This window comes from Scyliorhinus torazame, chromosome 18, assembly GCF_047496885.1.
Source record: "Scyliorhinus torazame isolate Kashiwa2021f chromosome 18, sScyTor2.1, whole genome shotgun sequence".
NCBI lineage: Eukaryota > Metazoa > Chordata > Chondrichthyes > Carcharhiniformes > Scyliorhinidae > Scyliorhinus > Scyliorhinus torazame.
This window is the reverse complement of record NC_092724.1, coordinates 17,742,669-17,767,018: the sequence shown is the minus strand read 5'-3', so window position 1 is coordinate 17,767,018 and position 24,350 is coordinate 17,742,669. Positions and strand designations below refer to the sequence as shown.

The 24,350-nt window shown below is 47.6% G+C and overlaps 1 protein-coding gene across 2 annotated transcripts in view; it reads right to left on the bottom strand.

Annotated features, from left to right (window-relative positions):
- Positions 1-10,349: 10,349 nt before the first annotated feature.
- LOC140394983 (nuclear receptor subfamily 2 group F member 1-B-like) overlaps positions 10,350-24,350 on the bottom strand; it is a 38,151-nt gene continuing 24,150 nt past the window's right edge. For both annotated transcript variants that reach the window (XM_072482252.1, XM_072482251.1), the window contains exon 3: positions 10,350-11,878. In XM_072482252.1, the coding sequence (XP_072338353.1) occupies positions 11,604-11,878 (275 nt within the window). In that variant the 3' untranslated portion in view covers positions 10,350-11,603. The remainder of the gene's footprint in view (positions 11,879-24,350) is intronic.

Below are 24,350 nucleotides of genomic sequence, written 5' to 3'. Positions count from 1 at the left end.
CTCACTCCTAATGTATCTCACTCCTAATGTACCTCACTCCTAATGTATCTCACTCCTAATGTATCTCACTCCTAATGTATCTCACTCCTAATGTACCTCACTCCTAATGTACCTCACTCCTAATGTACCTCACTCCTAATGTACCTCACTCCTAATGTATCTCACTCCTAATGTATCTCACTCCTAATGTACCTCACTCCTAATGTACCTCACTCCTAATGTATCTCACTCCTAATGTATCTCACTCCTAATGTATCTCACTCCTAATGTACCTCACTCCTAATGTACCTCACTCCTAATGTACCTCACTCCTAATGTACCTCACTCCTAATGTATCTCACTCCTAATGTACCTCACTCCTAATGTATCTCACTCCTAATGTATCTCACTCCTAATGTATCTCACTCCTAATGTACCTCACTCCTAATGTACCTCACTCCTAATGTATCTCACTCCTAATGTACCTCACTCCTAATGTATCTCACTCCTAATGTACCTCACTCCTCATGTATCTCACTCCTAATGTATCTCACTCCTAATGTACCTCACTCCTAATGTACCTCACTCCTAATGTACCTCACTCCTAATGTATCTCACTCCTAATGTATCTCACTCCTAATGTACCTCACTCCTAATGTACCTCACTCCTAATGTACCTCACTCCTAATGTACCTCACTCCTAATGTATCTCACTCCTAATGTACCTCACTCCTAATGTACCTCACTCCTAATGTATCTCACTCCTAATGTATCTCACTCCTAATGTACCTCACTCCTAATGTACCTCACTCCTAATGTATCTCACTCCTAATGTATCTCACTCCTAATGTACCTCACTCCTAATGTATCTCACTCTGAATGTACCTCACTCCTAATGTACCTCACTCCTAATGTACCTCACTCCTAATGTACCTCACTCCTAATGTACCTCACTCCTAATGTATCTCACTCCTAATGTATCTCACTCCTAATGTACCTCACTCCTAATGTATCTCACTCCTAATGTATCTCACTCCTAATGTATCTCACTCCTAATGTATCTCACTCCTAATGTACCTCACTCCTAATGTATCTCACTCCTAATGTATCTCACTCCTAATGTATCTCACTCTGAATGTACCTCACTCCTAATGTATCTCACTCCTAATGTACCTCAACTCCTAATGTACCTCACTCCTAATGTACCTCACTCCTAATGTACCTCACTCCTAATGTACCTCACTCCTAATGTATCTCATTCCAAACGTACCTCACTCCTAATGTACCTCACTCCTAATGTACCTCACTCCTAATGTACCTCACTCCTAATGTACCTCACTCCTAATGTACCTCACTCCTAATGTACCTCACTCCTAATGTATCTCATTCCAAACGTACCTCACTCCTAATGTACCTCACTCCTAATGTACCTCACTCCTAATGTACCTCACTCCTGATGTACCTCACTCCTAATGTATCTCACTCCTAATGTATCTCACTCCTAATGTATCTCACTCCTAATGTATCTCATTCCAAACGTACCTCACTCCTAATGTACCTCACTCCTAATGTACCTCACTCCTAATGTACCTCACTCCTAATGTACCTCACTCCTAATGTACCTCACTCCTAATGTACCTCACTCCTAATGTACCTCACTCCTAATGTACCTCACTCCTAATGTACCTCACTCACAATGTATCTCACTCCTAATGTATCTCACTCTTAATGTACCTCACTCCTAATGTACCTCACTCACAATGTATCTCACTCCTAATGTATCTCACTCTTAATGTACCTCACTCCTAATGTACCTCACTCCTAAAGTATCTCACTCCTAATGTATCTCACTCCTAATGTATCTCACTCCTAATGTATCTCACTCCTAATGTACCTCACTCCTAATGTACCTCACTCCTAATGTATCTCACTCCTAATGTACCTCACTCCTAATGTATCTCACTCCTAATGTACCTCACTCCTAATGTATCTCACTCCTAATGTATCTCACTCCTAATGTACCTCACTCCTAATGTACCTCACTCCTAATGTACCTCACTCCTAATGTATCTCACTCCTAATGTATCTCACTCCTAATGTACCTCACTCCTAATGTACCTCACTCCTAATGTACCTCACTCCTAATGTACCTCACTCCTAATGTATCTCACTCCTAATGTACCTCACTCCTAATGTACCTCACTCCTAATGTATCTCACTCCTAATGTATCTCACTCCTAATGTACCTCACTCCTAATGTACCTCACTCCTAATGTATCTCACTCCTAATGTATCTCACTCCTAATGTACCTCACTCCTAATGTATCTCACTCTGAATGTACCTCACTCCTAATGTACCTCACTCCTAATGTACCTCACTCCTAATGTACCTCACTCCTAATGTACCTCACTCCTAATGTATCTCACTCCTAATGTATCTCACTCCTAATGTACCTCACTCCTAATGTATCTCACTCCTAATGTATCTCACTCCTAATGTATCTCACTCCTAATGTATCTCACTCCTAATGTACCTCACTCCTAATGTATCTCACTCCTAATGTATCTCACTCCTAATGTATCTCACTCTGAATGTACCTCACTCCTAATGTATCTCACTCCTAATGTACCTCAACTCCTAATGTACCTCACTCCTAATGTACCTCACTCCTAATGTACCTCACTCCTAATGTATCTCATTCCAAACGTACGTCACTCCTAATGTACCTCACTCCTAATGTACCTCACTCCTAATGTACCTCACTCCTAATGTACCTCACTCCTAATGTACCTCACTCCTAATGTACCTCACTCCTAATGTACCTCACTCCTAATGTATCTCATTCCAAACGTACCTCACTCCTAATGTACCTCACTCCTAATGTACCTCACTCCTAATGTACCTCACTCCTGATGTACCTCACTCCTAATGTATCTCACTCCTAATGTATCTCACTCCTAATGTATCTCACTCCTAATGTATCTCATTCCAAACGTACCTCACTCCTAATGTACCTCACTCCTAATGTACCTCACTCCTAATGTACCTCACTCCTAATGTACCTCACTCCTAATGTACCTCACTCCTAATGTACCTCACTCCTAATGTACCTCACTCCTAATGTACCTCACTCCTAATGTACCTCACTCACAATGTATCTCACTCCTAATGTATCTCACTCTTAATGTACCTCACTCCTAATGTACCTCACTCACAATGTATCTCACTCCTAATGTATCTCACTCTTAATGTACCTCACTCCTAATGTACCTCACTCCTAAAGTATCTCACTCCTAATGTATCTCACTCCTAATGTATCTCACTCCTAATGTACCTCACTCCTAATGTACCTCACTCCTAATGTACCTCACTCACAATGTATCTCACTCCTAATGTATCTCACTCTTAATGTACCTCACTCCTAATGTATCTCACTCCTAATGTATCTCATTCCAAACGTACCTCACTCCTAATGTACCTCACTCCTAATGTACCTCACTCCTAATGTACCTCACTCCTAATGTACCTCACTCCTAATGTACCTCACTCCTAATGTACCTCACTCCTAATGTACCTCACTCCTAATGTACCTCACTCCTAATGTACCTCACTCCTAATGTATCTCACTCCTAATGTATCTCACTCCTAATGTACCTCACTCCTAATGTACCTCACTCCTAATGTACCTCACTCCTAATGTACCTCACTCCTAATGTATCTCACTCCTAATGTACCTCACTCCTAATGTACCTCACTCCTAATGTACCTCACTCCTCATGTACCTCACTCCTCATGTACCTCACTCCTAATGTATCTCACTCCTAATGTATCTCACTCCTAATGTATCTCACTCCTAATGTACCTCACTCCTAATGTACCTCACTCCTAATGTACCTCACTCCTAATGTACCTCACTCCTAATGTATCTCACTCCTAATGTACCTCACTCCTAATGTACCTCACTCCTAATGTATCTCACTCCTAATGTATCTCACTCCTAATGTACCTCACTCCTAATGTACCTCACTCCTAATGTATCTCACTCCTAATGTATCTCACTCCTAATGTACCTCACTCCTAATGTATCTCACTCTGAATGTACCTCACTCCTAATGTACCTCACTCCTAATGTACCTCACTCCTAATGTACCTCACTCCTAATGTACCTCACTCCTAATGTATCTCACTCCTAATGTATCTCACTCCTAATGTACCTCACTCCTAATGTATCTCACTCCTAATGTATCTCACTCCTAATGTATCTCACTCCTAATGTATCTCACTCCTAATGTACCTCACTCCTAATGTATCTCACTCCTAATGTATCTCACTCCTAATGTATCTCACTCTGAATGTACCTCACTCCTAATGTATCTCACTCCTAATGTACCTCAACTCCTAATGTACCTCACTCCTAATGTACCTCACTCCTAATGTACCTCACTCCTAATGTATCTCATTCCAAACGTACGTCACTCCTAATGTACCTCACTCCTAATGTACCTCACTCCTAATGTACCTCACTCCTAATGTACCTCACTCCTAATGTACCTCACTCCTAATGTACCTCACTCCTAATGTACCTCACTCCTAATGTATCTCATTCCAAACGTACCTCACTCCTAATGTACCTCACTCCTAATGTACCTCACTCCTAATGTACCTCACTCCTGATGTACCTCACTCCTAATGTATCTCACTCCTAATGTATCTCACTCCTAATGTATCTCACTCCTAATGTATCTCATTCCAAACGTACCTCACTCCTAATGTACCTCACTCCTAATGTACCTCACTCCTAATGTACCTCACTCCTAATGTACCTCACTCCTAATGTACCTCACTCCTAATGTACCTCACTCCTAATGTACCTCACTCCTAATGTACCTCACTCCTAATGTACCTCACTCACAATGTATCTCACTCCTAATGTATCTCACTCTTAATGTACCTCACTCCTAATGTACCTCACTCACAATGTATCTCACTCCTAATGTATCTCACTCTTAATGTACCTCACTCCTAATGTACCTCACTCCTAAAGTATCTCACTCCTAATGTATCTCACTCCTAATGTATCTCACTCCTAATGTACCTCACTCCTAATGTACCTCACTCCTAATGTACCTCACTCACAATGTATCTCACTCCTAATGTATCTCACTCTTAATGTACCTCACTCCTAATGTATCTCACTCCTAATGTATCTCATTCCAAACGTACCTCACTCCTAATGTACCTCACTCCTAATGTACCTCACTCCTAATGTACCTCACTCCTAATGTACCTCACTCCTAATGTACCTCACTCCTAATGTACCTCACTCCTAATGTACCTCACTCCTAATGTACCTCACTCCTAATGTACCTCACTCCTAATGTATCTCACTCCTAATGTATCTCACTCCTAATGTACCTCACTCCTAATGTACCTCACTCCTAATGTACCTCACTCCTAATGTACCTCACTCCTAATGTATCTCACTCCTAATGTACCTCACTCCTAATGTACCTCACTCCTAATGTACCTCACTCCTCATGTACCTCACTCCTCATGTACCTCACTCCTAATGTATCTCACTCCTAATGTATCTCACTCCTAATGTACCTCACTCCTAATGTACCTCACTCCTAATGTACCTCACTCCTAATGTACCTCACTCCTAATGTACCTCACTCCTAATGTACCTCACTCCTAATGTACCTCACTCCTAATGTATCTCACTCCTAATGTACCTCACTCCTAATGTACCTCACTCCTAATGTACCTCACTCCTAATGTACCTCACTCCTAATGTACCTCACTCCTAATGTATCTCACTCCTAATGTACCTCACTCCTAATGTACCTCACTCCTAATGTACCTCACTCCTAATGTATCTCACTCCTAATGTATCTCACTCCTAATGTATCTCACTCCTAATGTACCTCACTCCTAATGTATCTCACTCCTAATGTACCTCACTCCTAATGTACCTCACTCCTAATGTATCTCATTCCAAACGTACCTCACTCCTAATGTATCTCACTCCTAATGTACCTCACTCCTAATGTATCTCACTCCTAATGTATCTCACTCCTAATGTACCTCACTCCTAATGTACCTCACTCCTAATGTACCTCACTCCTAATGTATCTCACTCCTAATGTACCTCACTCCTAATGTACCTCACTCCTAATTTACCTCACTCCTAATGTATCTCACTCCTAATGTATCTCACTCCTAATGTATCTCACTCCTAATGTACCTCACTCCTAATGTATCTCACTCCTAATGTATCTCACTCCTAATGTATCTCACTCCTAATGTACCTCACTCCTAATGTACCTCACTCCTAATGTATCTCACTCCTAATGTACCTCACTCCTAATGTACCTCACTCCTAATGTACCTCACTCCTAATGTACCTCACTCCTAATGTATCTCACTCCTAATGTATCTCACTCCTAATGTACCTCACTCCTAATGTACCTCACTCCTAATGTACCTCACTCCTAATGTACCTCACTCCTAATGTACCTCACTCCTAATGTATCTCACTCCTAATGTATCTCACTCCTAATGTACCTCACTCCTAATGTACCTCACTCCTAATGTACCTCACTCCTAATGTATGTCATTCCAAACGTACCTCACTCCTAATGTATCTCATTCCAAACGTACCTCACTCCTAATGTACCTCACTCCTAATGTACCTCACTCCTAATGTATCTCACTCCTAATGTATCTCATTCCAAACGTACCTCACTCCTAATGTACCTCACTCCTCATGTATCTCACTCCTAATGTACCTCACTCCTAATGTACCTCACTCCTAATGTATCTCATTCCAAACGTACCTCACTCCTAATGTACCTCACTCCTAATGTACCTCACTCCTAATGTATCTCACTCCTAATGTATCTCACTCCTAATGTATCTCATTCCAAACGTACCTCACTCCTAATGTACCTCACTCCTAATGTACCTCACTCCTAATGTATCTCACTCCTAATGTACCTCACTCCTAATGTACCTCACTCCTAATGTACCTCACTCCTAATGTATCTCACTCCTAATGTATCTCATTCCAAACGTACCTCACTCCTAATGTATCTCACTCCTAATGTACCTCACTCCTAATGTACCTCATTCCAAACGTACCTCACTCCTAATGTATCTCACTCCTAATGTATCTCACTCCTAATGTATCTCATTCCAAACGTACCTCACTGCTAATGTGTCTCACTCCTAATGTACCTCACTCCTAATGTACCTCACTCCTAATGTACCTCGCTCGTAATGTACCTCACACGTAATGTATCTCACTCCTAATGTATCTCACTCCTAATGTACCTCACTCCTAATGTACCTCACTCCTAATGTACCTCACTCGTAATGTGTCTCACTCCTAATGTATCTCACTCCTAATGTACCTCACTCCTAATGTACCTCACTCCTAATGTATTTCACTCCGTATGTATCTCACTCCTAATGTAACTCACTCCTAATGTACATCATTCCTTATGTATCTCACTCCTAATGTACCTCACTCCTAATGTACCTCACTCCTAATGTATTTCACTCCGTATGTATCTCACTCCTTATGTATCTCACTCCTAATGTACCTCACTCCTAATGTACCGCACTTCTTATGTATCTCACTCCTAATGTACTTCACTCCTAATGTATCTCACTCCTATGCATCTCACTCCTAATGTACCTCACTCGTAATGTATCTCACTCCTAATGTACCTCACTCTTAATGCATCTCACTCCTAATGTACCTCACTCCAATGCATCTCACTCTTAATGTATCTCACTCCTAATGTACCTCACTCCTAATGTGACTCCCTCCTGATGTACCTTACTCCTAATGTACCTCACCCCTAATGTACCTCACTCGTCGTGTATCTCACTCCTAATGTATCCCATTCCTAATGTGACTCTCTCCTGATAAATCACACTCATAACGTATCTCACTCCGAATGTATCTCATTCCTAATGTGACTCTCTCTTGATATATCTCACTCCTAATGTACCTCACTCCTAATGTACTCCGTTCCTAATGTAACTTGCTCCTAATGTGCCTCGCTCCTATTGGGCTTCGCTTCTAATGTACCTCACTTCGAATGTACCTCACTCCGAATGTGCCTTACTCTTAATGTGCCACGCTCCTGATGTACCTCATTCCTAATGTACCACTCTTAAAGTGCCTCACTTTTATTGTGCCTCACTCTTATTGTGCCTCATTACTAATGTACCTCATTCCTAATATACTCACTCGTAATATACCTCATTCTTAATATTCCCCACTCTTAATGTACCCTGCTTCTAATGTACCTCATTCATAATGAATTCCACTCCTTATGTGCCTCACTCTTAATGTGCCTCACTCTTAATGCGCCCTGCTCTTGATGTGCCTCGCTTTTAATGTGCCTTACTCCGAATGTACCTCATTCGTAAAGTATCCCATTCCTAATGTATCTCACCCTTAATGTACCTCGCTCCTCATGTACCTCGCTCGTAATATAGCTCACTCCTAAAGTACCTCGTACATAATATATCTCACTCTTAATGTCCCTCGTTCTTAATGCACCTCACTATTACTGTATCTCAATCCTAATATACGTCGCTCCTTAGATACCTCACTGTTAATGTACGTCACTACTAATGTACCTCAATCCAAATGTACTTCCCTCGTTCTGTACCTTACCATTGTTTTGTAATTTCTAATATATCCCACTCCAAATGTGTCCAGCACATCTCACTCCTAATGTTCCCGACTCCGAATGTATCCTGCTCCTAAAGTGCCTGCCTCTTAAAGGGGACAGATTTTTCAATGACTGATGATGCAATGGGAATCGCCACTGTCTTGGAAGAAAGCTGCTCAAAAAGCCTTCTTTGTGTTGGGAATGTCCCCTTTCCCTTTAAATCTGGGAACCAGTCAATGACATTTCTTGCTGTGCACCAGCATTGATGTCAGCAAGCAGCCAATCACACTTATGTATTCTCAAAGACAGAAAACCTGAAAGTCAAAATCACTTAATATACTTCACTTTGAATATACATTTTTTAGATAGAGAAAGGAATGATAATGATTGGAGAAAGATGGAAGTTAAAATAAAAAAGATAATTTTATATTGTTAAACATATGTGAGTAATTTTTAATTATGGGGAAATTGACATTCCAAAAATTTAAAATTAACCTTTCAGGGCTAGTGAGGGTGTTTTAAAAGTAATTATTGGTTAATACATAATTCAAAGCCCAGTTATACTTGCTTCAACAAAATGCAACTTGTGCCAGGGTTTTTACAGCCAGACTGACAGTGTAAATAAAACCACGATTTCTCATCAATTTCATAAGATATCTCATTGATTGAAATCTTGGGGTTTCTGAGCAGCGCGATCTCTTGAGAAAGCATGCAATCACTGACAGAATCCACCCGTGAAACAACATGTGCATTTCTGTTTCAAGTATGCAGACTGCAGAGGTTGCTGCCTGTTTCGGTGGCATAATGACCACGAACGTGGTTTGTTTCATAGAATCATAGAATCTCTACAGTGTGAGGATGGGAGGTAAAGGAGATTTCAGCAAGTTGACCAGAAAGAAGCAATTCGGTCCATTGAGTCTGCAACGCCCCTCTGAAAGAGCACCCTAACCTAGGCCCAATACCCCACCATATCCTTGTAACCACACCTAGGGACAATGGGTGGCACCGTAGCACAGTGGTTAGCACTGTTGCTTCACAATGCCATGGTCCCAGGTTCGATTCCCAGCTTGGGTCTGTGCACAGTCTGCACATTCTCCTCGTGTCTGTGTGGGTTTCCTCTGGGTGCTCCTGTTTCCTCCCACAAGTCCCGAAAGACGTGCTGTTAGGTGAACTGGACATTCTGAATTCCCTCTCAGTGTAAGCCTACTTGTAACAATAATAAAGATTTAGCATATCCAATCCACCTAACCTGCACATCTTTGGGTTGTGGGAGGAAACCGGAGCACCCAGCGGAAACCCACGCAGACACGAGAAGAATGTGCAAACTCCACGCAGACATTCGCCCGAGGTCGGAATTGGACCTAGGTCCGTGGCGCTGTGAGGCAGCAGTGCTAACCACTGTGCCATCCTACCGCCCAGTTTTACCGTCGTTACCAAGGTAAAATCCGAGTCAGTGCGTCCTGCTCCTGATGCATGTTCTCAATGGTGTTCTCGGTGACGCTGCTTTGTCCGGTAGAAGCTCCCACTTATCTCCTGTGACCAATGTTGAGATGGAGGAAGCTGTTATCTGTTCCCACTGTCAGCTGCGGGCTCACACAATAAAATGAATGCATTCCTTCTGCTGATCCCGCCCCCCCCCCCACCCCCTCCCCCCCTGCCAAATAAAATTAGCAAAGTCAAAAGACTCAAAATATTTTATTGCAACATCACACTCAGAAGATCAGGAGTTATGTCACACAAACTAGAAGTTACAGTTGAAAGATACACTCACATGAATCCAATTGCTAATGAATATGATGCTACTGCACAACATCAAGAACAGATTTTGCTGGGGGATTCTTTGCCTTGCAATGCTGACCTCTACGATGGGTGTGAGGTAAAGGAGATTTCGGCAAGTTGACCAGGGTTACAGGGTATTACAGCACAGGAAACAAGTCTCCAATCCTGCCATAATCTCTCAGTGCAAGCTCTTAAACTAATTCCACGTTACACTGTTGCTTCTTTGTACCCTTGCGTTTGTTTTTTCTGTTCCCCAATTGTGTTTTAAACATTGCTACAATCTCTGTCCCTTGTGGTGACATGTCTCCTTGTTTTAATGACCCTCTGGGTGTGAAAACCTTGCGTATTTGGGGATTTGTGAAGTGCTCCAGAAGATTGGTGAGGACAATATAAGCAGGGCACTAAGATGTGACCTTGGAGTGCTTTTTACGAGTTAAACGTTGAGGAACCCAGTCCCCTTCCAATACTGCTCCCAAACACCCAATGTTGGCTACAATGCACACAAATTGTACACAGTTACACACCGTACACTTATACAGTTGAAGCTTGTTCATGGTGAGAATCTAATGTAAGTGAGATTCCCCATTTGTGATATCCTACCCAATTCATCAGATGTTGCAGTCAAACTTTCCTTCAGGTTTTCCTCCCGCCTCTCCTGAAGGGGCTGACCCACGCTGAGATTTGGTATCAGTGGCCTCCAGTAGCTCCCTCACTTGGCCATTCTTGGCGAGTGAGCTAAAATGGTGAACACGGCAGATTCAGTTTGGGGCCACCACATCCAATCTTCCTCTCAACTGTACCCAGGCATCTTCCGTTGAAGTCAACGGACAGTCATCAGGATCAGGAGCACTGGTGGAGTTCACCCCTACCCTAGCTCGGGAGACAGAACTCTCGACATGACCGCCTGTGATGTTGTATTGCTCAGGAATGGGCTATTTCCAATTTTGTGAAATATTCGCGAGTTATGCCTCAATCTCTTTGAGAAACAAAAAACAAAAAAATACTGTGCTAATTTAAATACTGCATCCCAGGATCCTGTTAGTCTCTGAAGCTAACTCATCCCATTAATCTCATGCCTGCATCAAGTGGCATCCTTGGCAGAACCCAATACAAGCACAGAACCCGTCGGAGACTGATGCTAATCAGGCTTGTCATTGAGTTGGCATGTAAGGCCAGTTGAAGGAACCGCCGGACAGAAGCATGTCTCTGATTAGGGTTTCAATGGGGGTCTTCCCCACCAGCCTCATGAAGAAGAGTTGTCCGATGAGGGAGGCCGGCACTGCTCGCAATGCCGGGAGCCGCAGTAGCAGTTTCCCGAAGCGCTGGGGCTGTGGTGGATACTGGCAGCGCACGTACTCAGCAAGCGATTCCTGAACCTTCTCCTGCAAGCTCTCGATGTGGGCGGGTTCGGACAGACCGGAAGCATCTGGTGAAGAGAAGTGGAAAAATAATTTCCTTTTGCAGCCTAAAACAGTTCACTACCCCACATCCAGAAAATAACGAAAGGGTTGGTCTGTGATATTGCGCAGAGCAGGAAAATATTTCATGGTGTCTGGTTTCTCTACGCATTCCTTTACTTAGCTTTTGGGTGGCACTTGCACAGGGTCCTGTCATTCACACATCCTCAAGACCCAGATTTTGTTTCTTTACTTGTCCCATTATAGCTCCTTTCGACCTTGCACCATGGACCCTTTTTTTATTTAATCACATCCTGCCCTCCCCCTGAGCTCAAAACTTTACCATTTCATAGAATCCCTACAGTGCAGAAGGAGGCTATTCAGCCCATCGAGTCCGCACCGACCCTCTGAAAGAGCACCCCAACCTAGGCCCACGCCCCCGCCCTATCCCTGTAACCCAGTCATACCTTTTGGACACTAGGGTTCTCGTGGCCAATCCATCTGACCTGCACATCTTTGGACTGTGGGAGGAAATCGGAGCACCCGGAGGAAACCTACACACACACGGGGAGAACATGCAGACTCCGCACAGTCAGTCACCCAAGGCTGGAATCGAACCCGGGTCCCTGGTGCTGTGAGACAGCAGTGCTAACCACTGTGCCGCCCCACACTCCCTCCTTTCACTTGCTCGAAACCAATGACATCTCTAACTCTCCCAGTTCTGATGAAACAGTAACTCTGTTGTATTCTCCCTCCACAGATGCTGCTCGGCCTGTTGATATTCGCAGCAGTTTCTGTTTTTATTTCAGGGCAGCACGGTAGCATGGTGGTTAGCACAATTGCTTCACAGCTCCAGGGTCCCAGGTTCGATTCCCCGCTGGGTCACTGTCTGTGCGGAGTTTGCACGTTCTCCTCGTGTGTGCGTGGGTTTCCTCCGGGTGCTCCGGTTTCCTCCCAGTCCAAAGATGTGCAGGTTAGGTGGATTGCCCATGCTAAATTGCCCTTAGTGTCCGAAATTGCCCTTAGTGCTGGGTGGGGTTACTGGTTTATGGGGATAGGGTGGAGGTGTGGACTTGGGTAGGGTGCTCTTTTCAAGAGCTGGTGCAGTCTCGATGGGCCGAATGGCCTCCTTCTGCACTGTAAATTCTATGTAATCTATGTAATTTCCATCATCTGCAGTATTTTGGCTTTAGTACCATTGAAGTACTTCCTGCTTCTTAGCTACAGGTTTCTCCTTGGAGACATCATCCACAGATATTGGGTTATCATTGTTGCTGACGGCACCAAGCTCTATGTCTCTTTCATCTCTCCCAGTACCTCCATGTTCCCAAACCTATTCTGCAACCCATGGTCATGGTGAACCATCATTTCCAGTGAAACCCTGGGAAGGTGAAAGCTATAAAGACTAAAGCTGGATGAGGGCAGCTCCAACAACATTCAAGGTGATGGCCAACGCCAAGACAAAGCAGCCCCTTGATTGGCAACCCCATCCTTTGCCTTCATGAACCACTCCCGCCACCACTGACGCACAGTGGGAGCCATGTGCACCATCCATGTGTTCCTCCTGCAGAATGTTTGAGGTGAGGGACGCCGTCAGTGTCCCTGCTGATTTCATCTGTGGGAAGTGCACCCATCTCCAGCTCCTCAGAAACCGCGTTAGGGAACTGGAGCTGGAGCTGGATGAATTTCGGATCATTCGGGTGGCAGAGGTGGTCATAGATAGAAGCTTCAGGAATGTAGTTACTCCGAAGAATAAAGATAGATGGGTGACGGTGAGAGGGGCTGGGGGAAGCAGTCAGTACAGGGATCCCCTGTGGTTGTTCCCCTTAGTAACAAGTATACCGCTTTGGATACTGTTGGAGGGGGGGGGGAACTTACCAATGGTAAGCCACGGGGTACAGGTCTCCGGCACAGAGTCTGTCCCTGGTGCTCAGAAGGGAAGGGGGGAGTGGAGTAGAGCATTAGTCATTGGAGAGTCCATAGTAAGGGGGATAGATAGGAGACTCTGTGGGAACGAGAGAGACTCGCGGTTGGTGTGTTGCCTCCCAGGTGCCAGGGTGCGTGATGTCTCGGATCGTGTTTTCGGGATCCTTCAGGGAGGGGGAGCAGCCCCAAGTCGTGGTCCACATAGATACCAACGACATAGGTAGAAAAACGGATAGGGATGTAAGGCAGGAATTCAGGGAGCTAGGGTGGAAACTTAGATCTAGGACAAACAGAGTTATTATCTTTGGCTGTTACCCATGCCACGTGATAGCGAGACGAGGAATAGGGAGAGAGAGGAGTTGAACACGTGGCTACAGGGATGGTGCAGGAGGGAGGGTTTCAGATTTCTGGATAATTGGGGCTCATTCTGGGGTCGGTGGGACCTCTACAAATGGGATGGTCTAAACCTGGACCAGAGGGGTACCAATATCCTGGGGGGGGAAATTTGTGAATGCTCTTCGGGAGGGTTTAAACTAGTTCAGCAGGGGCTAGGGAATCGGGGGCATCATTCTCCGACCCCCCGCCGGGCCGGAGAATCGCCGTGGGCTGGCGTGAATCCCGCCCCCACCGGTTGCCGAAGTCTCTGGCACTGGAGATTCGGCGGGGGCGGGAATCGCGCCGCGCCGGTTGGAGGGCCCCCCTGCTCGATTCTCCGGCCCGGATGGGCCGAAGTCCCGCCAATAAATTGCCTGTCCCGCCGGCGTGGATTAAACCGCCTTTTGAACGGCGGGACAAGGCGGCGTGGGCGGGCTCCGGGGTCCTGGGGGGGGGGCGCGGGGCGATATGGCCCCGGGGGGTGCCCCCACGGTGGCCTGGCCCGCGATCGGGGCCCACCGATCCGCGGGCGGGCCTGTGCCGTGGGGGGCACTCTTTCCCTTCCGCCTCCGCCACGGTCTCCACCATGGCGGAGGCGGAAGAGACTCCCTCCACTGCGCATGCGTGGGAAACTGTCAGTGGCCGCTGACGCTCCCGCGCATGCGCCGCCCGGGGATGTCATTTCCGCGCCAGCTGGCGGGGCAACAAAGGCCGTTTCCGCCAGCTGGCGGGGCGGAAATTCCTCCGCCGCCGGCCTAGCCCCTCAATGTTGGGGCTCGGCTCCCAAAGATGCGGAGCATTCCGCACCTTTGGGCGGCGCGATGCCCGCCTGATTGGCGCCGTTTTGGGCGCCAGTCGGCGGACATCGCGCCGTTTCGGGAGAATTTCGCCCCTGAATTGTAGCTCCAGTATACAGGGGGTTGAGAGTAGTGAGGTCACGAGTAAGGTTTCAAAGTTGCAGGAATGTACCGGCAGGCAGGAAGGTGGTTTAAAGTGTGTCTTCTTCAATGCCAGGAGCATCCGGAATAAGGTGGGTGAACTTGCGGCATGGGTTGGTACCTGGTATTTCGATGTTGTGACTTCAGAGACGTGGATAGAGCAGTGACAGGAATGGTTGTTGCAGGTGCCGGGTATTTCAGTAAGCTCAGGGAAGGTGGTAAAAGAGGGGGAGGGGTGGCATTGCTAGTCAAGGACAGTATTACGGTGGCAGAAAGGACGTTTGATGAGGACTCGTCTACTGAGATATTATGGGCTGAGGTTAGAAACAGGAAAGGAGAGATCACCCTGTTAGGGGTTTTCTATAGGCCTCTGAAAAGTTCCAGAGATGTAGAGGAAAGGATTGCAAAGATGATTCTGGATAGGAGCGAAAGCAACAGGGTAGTTGTTATGGGGGACTTTAACTTTCCAAATATTGACTGGAAACGCTATAGTTCGAGTACTTTAGATGGGTCCGTTTTTGTCCAATGTGTGCAGGAGGGTTTCCTGACACAGTATGTAGATAGGCCAACGAGAGGCAAGGCCATATTGGATTTGGTACTGGGTAATGAACCAGGACAGGTGTTAGATTTGGAGGTAGGTGAGCACTTTGGTGATAGTGACCACTAATTCGATTACGTTTACTTTAGTGATGGAAAGGGGTAGATATATACCGCAGGGCAAGAGTTATATCTGGGGGAAAGGCAATTATGATGCGATGAGGCAAGGCTTAGGATGCATCGGATGGAGAGGAAAACTGCAGGGGATGGGCACAATGGAAATGTGGAGCTTGTTCAAGGAACAGCTACTGCGTGTCCTCGATAAGTATGTACCTGTCAGGCAGGGAGGAAGTAGTCGAGCAAGGGAACCGTGGTTTACTAAAGCAGTCGAAACACTTGTCAAGAGGAAGAAGGAGGCTTATGTAAAGATGAGACATGAAGGTTCAGTTAGGGCGCTTGAGAGTTACAAGTTAGCTAGGAAGGACTTAAAGAGAGAGCTAAGAAGAGCCAGGAGGGGACATGAGAATTCTTTGGCAGGTAGGAGCAAGGATAACCCTAAAGCTTTCTATAGATATGTCAGGAATAAAAGAATGACTAGGGTAAGAGTAGGGCCAGTCAAGGACAGTGGTGGGAAGTTGTGCGTGGAGTCCGAGGAGATAGGAGAGGTGCTAAATGAATATTTTTTGTCAGTATTCACACAGGAAAAAGACAATGTTGTCGAGGAGAATACTGAGATTCAGGCTACTAGACTAGAAGGGCTTGAGGTTCATAAGGAGGAGGTGTTAGCAATTCTGGAAAGTGTTAAAATATATAAGTCCCCTGGGCCGGATGGGATTTATTCTAGGATTCTCTGGGAAGCTAGGGAGGAGATTGCTGAGCCTTTGGCTTTGATCTTTAAGTCATCTTTGTCTACAGGAATAGTGCCAGAAGACCGGAGGATAGCAAATGTTGTCCCCTTGTTCAAGAAGGGGAGTAGAGACAACCCCGGTAATTATAGACCAGTGAGCCTTACTTCTGTTGTGGGCAAAATATTGGAAAGGTTTATAAGAGTAAGGATGTATAATCACCTGGAAAGGAATAATTTGATTAGAGATAGTCAACACGGTTTTGTGAAGGGTAGGTCATGCCTCACAAACCTTATTGAGTTCTTTGAGAAGGTGAATGAGGGTAAAGCAGTTGATGTGGTGTATATGGATTTCAGTAAAGCATTTGATAAGGTTCCCCACGGTAGGCTACTGCAGAAAATACGGAGGCATGGGATTCAGGGTGATTTAGCAGTTTGGATCAGAAATTGGCTAGCTGAAAGAAGACAAAGGGTGGTGGTTGATGGGAAATGTTCAGATGGGAGTCCAGTTACTAGTGGTGTACCACAAGGATCTGTTTTGGGGCCACTACTGTTTGTCATTTTTATAAATGACCTGGAGCAGGGCGTAGAAGGATGGGTGAGTAAATTTGCAGATGACACTAAAGTCGGTGGATTTGTGGACAGTGCGGAAGGATGTTACAAGTTACAGAGGGACATAGATAAGCTGCAGCGCTGGGCTGAGAGGTGGCAAATGGAGTTTAATGCAGAAAAGTGTGAGGTGATTCATTTTGGAAGGAATAACAGGAAGACAGAGTACTGGGCTAATGGTAAGATTCTTGGCAGTGTGAATGAGCAGAGAGATCTCGGTGTCCATGTACATAGATCCCTGAAAGTTGCCACCCAGGTTGAGAGGGTTGTTAAGAAGGCGTAAGGTGTGTTAGCTTTTATTGGTAGAGGGATTGAGTTTCGGAGCCATGAGGTCATGTTGCAGCTGTACAAAACTCTGGTGCTGCCGCATTTGGAGTATTGCGTGCAATTCTGGTCGCTGCATTACAGGAAGTATGTGGAAGCATTGGAAAGGGTGCAGAGGAGATTTACCAGGATGTTGCCTGGTATGGAGGGAAGATCTTATGAGGAAAGGCTGAGGGACTTGAGGCTGTTTTCGTTAGAGAGAAGAAGGTTAAGAGGTGACTTAATTGAGGCATACAAGATGATCAGAGAATTGGATAGGGTGGACAGTGAGCCTTTTTCCTCGGATGGTGATGTCTAGCACGAGGGGACATAGCTTTAAATTGAGGGGAGATAGATATAAGACAGATGTCAGAGGTAGGTTCTTTACTCAGAGAGTAGTAAGGGCCTGGAATGCCCTGCCTGCAACAGTAGTGGACTCGCCAACACTAAGGGCATTCAAATGGTCCTTGGATAGACATATGGACGATAAGGGAATAGTGTAGATGGGCTTTAGAGTGGTTTCACAGGTCGGTGCAACATCGAGGGCCGAAGGGCCTGTACTGCGCTGTAATGTTCTATGTTCTATCTACAAGATGCACTGCAGCAACTCACCAAGGTTCCTTCGGCAGCACTTTCCAAACCAGTGACCTCAGCCACCTAGAAGGTCAAGGGCAGCAGACGCATGGCGACACCACCACCGGCAAGTCCCCCCCCCACCCCCCCCCACCCCCCCCCCCCACCCCCCACCACCAACCCCGAGTCACACACCATCCTTACTTGGAAATATATCATCATTCCTTCAGTGTCACTGGGTCAAACTCCTGGAACGCCTGGAACTCCCTCTCTAACAGGTCAGTGGGTGTACCTACACCACATGGACTTCAACGGTTCAGGACGGAGCTCCGCACCACCTTCTCCGGGGACATTAGAGATGGGTGATTAATGCTGGCCTAGCCTGTGACGCCGACATACTATGAAGGAATTAAAAATAGTTTTTGGTTCCCACCTCAAATTTCGGAGGATTGTTACCGACCCCTTTCACCCCTCTGTAACAGCCTCTGCTTAAACCACACTGCACCCAACCTTGACATTCTACTTCACCCTAAACTGAGTTGCCAATCCCAGAATGTCTGCATTGCAAAGATATTCACCTCTGTAACATTGTTTATCCCTAACCCTGCCTTGGCCTAGCAGCCAATGAACCGTCACAATTTCTTTTTAACTTGAAAGAGGCGACAGAGGAAATTTATGAGGATTTAAAAAAATCTATTAATTCAGGTGATCTGGATGTCGCTGGCTAGGTCTTCGTAAATTGCTGCAGGCTGTGTGGTGTAGGTACACCCACTGTGCTGTTAGGAAGAGGGTTGCAGGATCTTGACCCAGCGACAGTGAAGGGACGGTGATATATTTCCAAGGGCGGTGCTCCCCTGTATCTGCTGCCCTTGTCCTTCTGGGTGGTGGAGGTCACAGGTTTAGAAGGTGCTGTCAAAGGAGCCTTGGTGCGATGCTGCAGTGCATCTTGTAAATGGTACACATTGCTGCCACTGTGGAAGGTGCTGGAGGGAGATGGTGGATGGGAACTAATCAAGCGGGGCTGCTTTGCCCTGGATGGTGTTGAGCTTCTTGAGCGTTGTTTGGAGCTGCGCCCATTTCATCACATTCCTATCTTGTGCTTTGTAGGTGGTGGACAGGCTTTGGGGAGTCAGGAAGTGAATTACTCACTGCAGAATCCTCAGCCTCTGATCTGCTCTTGTAGCCACAGTATTTATACGACTGGTCCAGTTCAGTTACTGGTCAATGATAATCCCTAGGATGTTGATCGTGGGGGATTTAGCAATGCCTTTGAATGTCAAGGGGTGATGGTTGGATTCTCCCTTGTTGGAGATGGTCATTGCCTGTAGAATGTTAATTCTACTTATCAACCAAAGCCTGATTGTTATCCATGTCTTGCTGCATATGGACATGGACTGTTCAGTATTTGGGGAGTCACAAATGATGCTGCATATTGGTCTATTCATTTGGTTATCCTGACCAGCTTCCCAGCTCGTCTCCCTCCATAAAATTAATCTCATACCTAAGCTCTTGTGCCTCTCTCCTGATCAGCTGTTACTTCGCTGGCCTCCATTGGTTCAAATTTTAAAATCTCATCTGCGTGGTTAAATCCTTTCATGGCCTCACACCTCACAATCTCCGTAACCTCCTCCAGCCCTAACAATCCCCTGCCGAGCTAAATCTGGGTTCCTCTAACTCTGGCCTCTGGTGCTTGTCTACCATTCTTTGCTCCATGATTGGCAGCTGTTTAGCACAGGACTAAATCGCTGGCTTTGAAAGCAGACCAAGGCAAGCCAGCAGCACGGTTCAATTCCCGTAACAGCCTCCCCGAACAGGCGCCGGAATGTGGCGACTAGGGGCTTTTCACAGTAACTTCATTGAAGCCTACTTGTGACAATAAGCGATATTCATTTTCAACTGGGCCTCATTGGCTCTACACCCTGAAATTCATTCCCAACCCGCCCCCCCCCCCCCGGCCTCTGCATCTCCCTCTCCTCCTCAACTGTTTGACCAATCCTTTGCTCACCACTTTTTTGATTAAATCGCTGTGAATCATCTTGAGACATTTGTTGGAGATGCACGTTGTTGCCTGGAGCAGTGGTCCCAGAGAAATACTTACCGAGTGACTTTCTACTCTGGTGGTCACAAGTTGATTTTCTCATCATTTATTCTGAGGATGTGGGTTATGTTGACGAAGGTGGTATTTATAGGTCATATGAGGATTCTTTTGCCAATTAAGTTCACAACTGAACTCAATCACCCAGACATTTCCCACGGTATTCCGAGTCAACTGCAGATGCAAGAGGGTTGCCAAGTCTGGATGGACAGATTCCTGGATGATTGGCCACATGATCTCCTAGCTCCAGCTGCCCCACCCCCGCAACCCTGCCATTGGTTGACTGACATGTTTATCTTGCCTTCCAAACAGCCAATTGGAAAGTGAGAATCTTTTGTTTAGAATCTTTGTCTGCCAATTCCTGACGATTAGACGAGCAGCTAAATTTTCCCCATACTCCATTATTTTTATAACAGTTAAAGTTATAGGTTTACAATGAAAATGAAAAAGAGCCACAATTTTCTTCAATGCCACAACCGTTTACCTCTCCAGTGCATTCCTGTAGGATTGGCAACCCCAGAGTGGGAGATGGTGGCACAGTGGTTAGATAACTGTGTCACTAGATAAGTAATCTAGGGCATGGTAGCACAGTGGTTAGCACAGTCGCTTCACAGCTCCTGGGTCCCAGGTTCGATTCCCGGCTTGGGTCACTGTCTGTGCAGAGTCTGCGCGTTCTCCTCGTGTCTGCGTGGGTTTCCTCCGGGTGCTCCGGTTTCCTCCCACAGTCCAAAGATGTGCACGTTAGGTGAATTGGCCATGACAAATTGCCCTTAGTGTCCAAAAAGGTTAGGTGGGGTCACTGGGTTACGAGGATAGGGTGGAGGCGTGGGCTTAAGTAGGGTGCTCTATCCAAGGGCTGGTGCAGACTCGATGGGCCGAATGGCCTCCTTCTGCCCTGTAAATTCAATGAAATCTAGAGACCCAGGGTGATGCTCCAGAGACCTGAGTTCGAATCTCACTGCGGCAAATGATGAAATTTGAATACAGTTAAAAAATCTAGCAACCCAAGAGTTGGACAGGCCATAGAATCCCTACCGTGTCGAAGGAGGCCATTCGGCCCATCGAGTCTGCACCAGTCATCTGAAAGAGCACCCCACTCAGGTCCAATTCCCCACCCTATCCCCGTAATCCCACCTAGGGGCAATTTAGCATGGCTAATCTACCTAACCAGCTGAGGGGGGCGGGGGCATGTGTGTGTGGGGGGTGGGGGGAGGGGGGGTGCAGGGGGGTACGGGAGCACCCGGAGGTAACCCATACAGACACGGGGAGAACGTGCAAACTCCACACAGTCACCTGAGGTCGGAATCAAACCTGGGTTCCTGGTCCTGTGAGACAGCAATGCCAACCACTGTGCCACCAGGCTGCCATGTGGTGATGCCATTAGTGAATTGCAATCACAAGGGAATAATAATGTAGCAGTTACTTTACTAGGCTATAACTCAAGGCCCGTAGACTAATAATCCAGAGGTGTGAAATCAAATCTCACTGCGCTGTATGAATTTGATTGTGGCGTATTGCAGCTTCTTCTGGGTCAGCTGACTCCGAAGATGTCACTTCCAGTTTAACCCCCCCTTCTGATGATGTAATTTTCTCTCACAAAGTTTTACTCTTGTCCCTTTAAGGACAGCTGAATTCCCCTCGCCTTGTTCTCTCAGTGCGTTATGGTAGCACAGTAATATGACTGGGCTAGTAATCCAGCAACCCGAACAAATGATCGGGTAATGAGTTTCCATCCTGTCACTGAAGCGGAGGAATTTAAACTCAGTTAATTAAATAAATCTGAAAAATAAAACAAGTATTGTTAACGGACCATGAAAGTATCAGATTGTCGTGGTTCACTTTCGGGAAGGAAATCTGTTGTCGCTATGTGGTCTGACCCGTCTGGTCTGCCCGTGACTCCAGACCCACAGCACAGGATGCCCAATTCCTCACAAAATGTTTAAGGGGCATCTTGCCATCGGAGCGTCCCTGTGAGAGGTGGGGCGTGGGGGGAGGGCGGAAATGGTGGGAGAGCTATGGCCTGTGGTCTGGGTGCAGTGGGGGGATTGGGGGGCTGTTGCCAGTGTGTGAGTGCAGTGGAGGGAGTGGGGGGGGGGGTGGCTGCTACCAGTGGTTTGGGTGCAGTGGAGGGAGGAGGGGGTCTGTTGCCAGTGGTGTGAGTGCAGTGGAGGGAGTGGGAGGGGCTGCTTACAGTGCTGTAGGTGCAGTGGATGGGGTGGGGGTGGTGGTGTTTCCAGTGGTCTGAGTGCAATGTGGGTGGGGGGGGGGCGGTTGTTGCCAGTGGTGTGATGCAGTGGAGGGAGTTGGGGGGGGCTGCTGTCAATGCTGTAAGTGTAGTGGAGGGTGTTGGAGGTGGCGATGGCGGTGGTGGGGGGGGGGGCGCTGTTGCCAGTGGTGTGATGCAATGGGGGGGGGCTGCTGTCAATGCTGTAAGTGCAGTGGAGGGAGTGGGGGAGGGGGCTGTTGCTAGTGGTTTGAGTGCAATGCGGGGGGGGGGGGGGGGGTGTTGCCAGTGATGTGAGTGCAGTGGTGGGAGAAGGGGGCAAGGGGGTGGGTGGGTATTGTTATCAGTGTGGTGATATGTCTATGGACTATATCATGGATGGATGGTGCGCGACCTCCAACCAGCAGATGGCAGTGCAGACACGCCATGGGGTCTATAGACCAATGGCATGTGACCAGTGACTCCCATATAAGGGAAACCCATCCGGCCATCTCCAGAAGAAGATTGAGATGGTAATAAGTCATTCAAGTGAATGGTCAGTCCTAGGTGCAGATTCCAGAGGAGTAGTAAGCAGACACCATAATAACGTGCTCTGTAACAGATTGCTGTCCTATCACACGAGATTCAACCAAGAATCTGGCTTGGGCAAGTTGAGGTGTTTGGTGGATTCCTTCATCAGGTATAAAAGACCAAACACAACAACCAGTGGTGTGATGCAGTGGAGGGAGTTGGGGGGGGGGGGGTGCCAGTGGTATGAGTGCAGTGGAGGGAGTGGGTGGGAGGGGCTGCCAGTGGAGTGATGCAGTGGAGGGAGTTGGAGGGGCAGGGCTGCCAGTGGTGTTGGTGCAGTGGAGGGAATGGGAGGGGGCTGCTGCTAGTAGTGTGATGCAGTGGAGGGAGGGAGTGGGTGGGGGGGGGGCTGCTACCAGTGGTGTTGGTGCAGTGGAGGGAGTGGGTGGGAGGGGCTGCCAGTGGTGTTGTTGCAGTGGAGGGAGGGTGTGGGTGGGAGGGGGGGCTGCTACCAGTGGTGTTGGTGCAGTGGAGGGAGTGGGTGGGAGGGGCTGCCAGTGGTGTTGTTGCAGTGGAGGGAGGGAGTGGGTGGGAGGGGGGGCTGCTGCCAGTGGTGTTGTTGCAGTGGAGGGAGTGGGTGGGAGGGGCTGCCAGTGGTGTTGTTGCAGTGGAGGGATGAGTGGATGGGAGGGGGGGCTGCTACCAGTGGTGTGGTGCAGTGGAGGGAGTTGGGGGGGTTGCTGCCAGTGGTATGAGTGCAGTGGAGGGAGTTGGAGGATGAGGGCTGCCAGTGGAGTGATGCAGTGGAGTGAATGGGAGGGGGCTGCTGCCAGTGGTGTTGTTGCAGTGGAGGGGGGGAGTGGGTGGGAGGGGGGGCTGCTACCAGTGGTGTTGTTGCAGTGGAGGGAGGGAGTGGGTGGGAGGGGGGGCTGCTACCAGTGGTGTTGGTGCAGTGGAGGGAGTGGGTGGGAGGGGCTGCCAGTGGTGTTGTTGCAGTGGAGGGAGGGAGTGGGTGGGAGGAGGGGCTGCTGCCAGTGGTGTTGTTGCAGTGGAGGGAGTGGGTGGGAGGGGCTGCCAGTGGTGTTGTTGCAGTGGAGGGATGAGTGGATGGGAGGGGGGACTGCTACCAGTGGTGTTGGTGCAGTGGAGGGAGTGGGTGGGAGGGGCTGCCAGTGGTGTTGTTGCAGTGGAGGGAGGGAGTGGGTGGGAGGGGGGGCTGCTACCAGTGGTGTGGTGCAGTGGAGGGAGTTGGGGGGGGGGGTGTGCTGCCAGTGGTATGAGTGCAGTGGAGGGAGTTGGAGGTGGAGGGCTGCCAGTGGAGTGATGCAGTGGAGGGAATGGAAGGGGGCTGCTGCCAGTGGTGTTGTTGCAGTGGAGGGAGGGAGTGGGTGGGAGGGGGGGCTGCTACCAGTGGTGTTGTTGCAGTGGAGGGAGGGAGTGGGTGGGAGGGGGGGCTGCTACCAGTGGTGTTGGTGCAGTGGAGGGTGTGGGTGGGAGGGGCTGCCAGTGGTGTTGTTGCAGTGGAGGGAGGGAGTGGGTGGGAGGGGGGGGCTGCTACCAGTGGTGT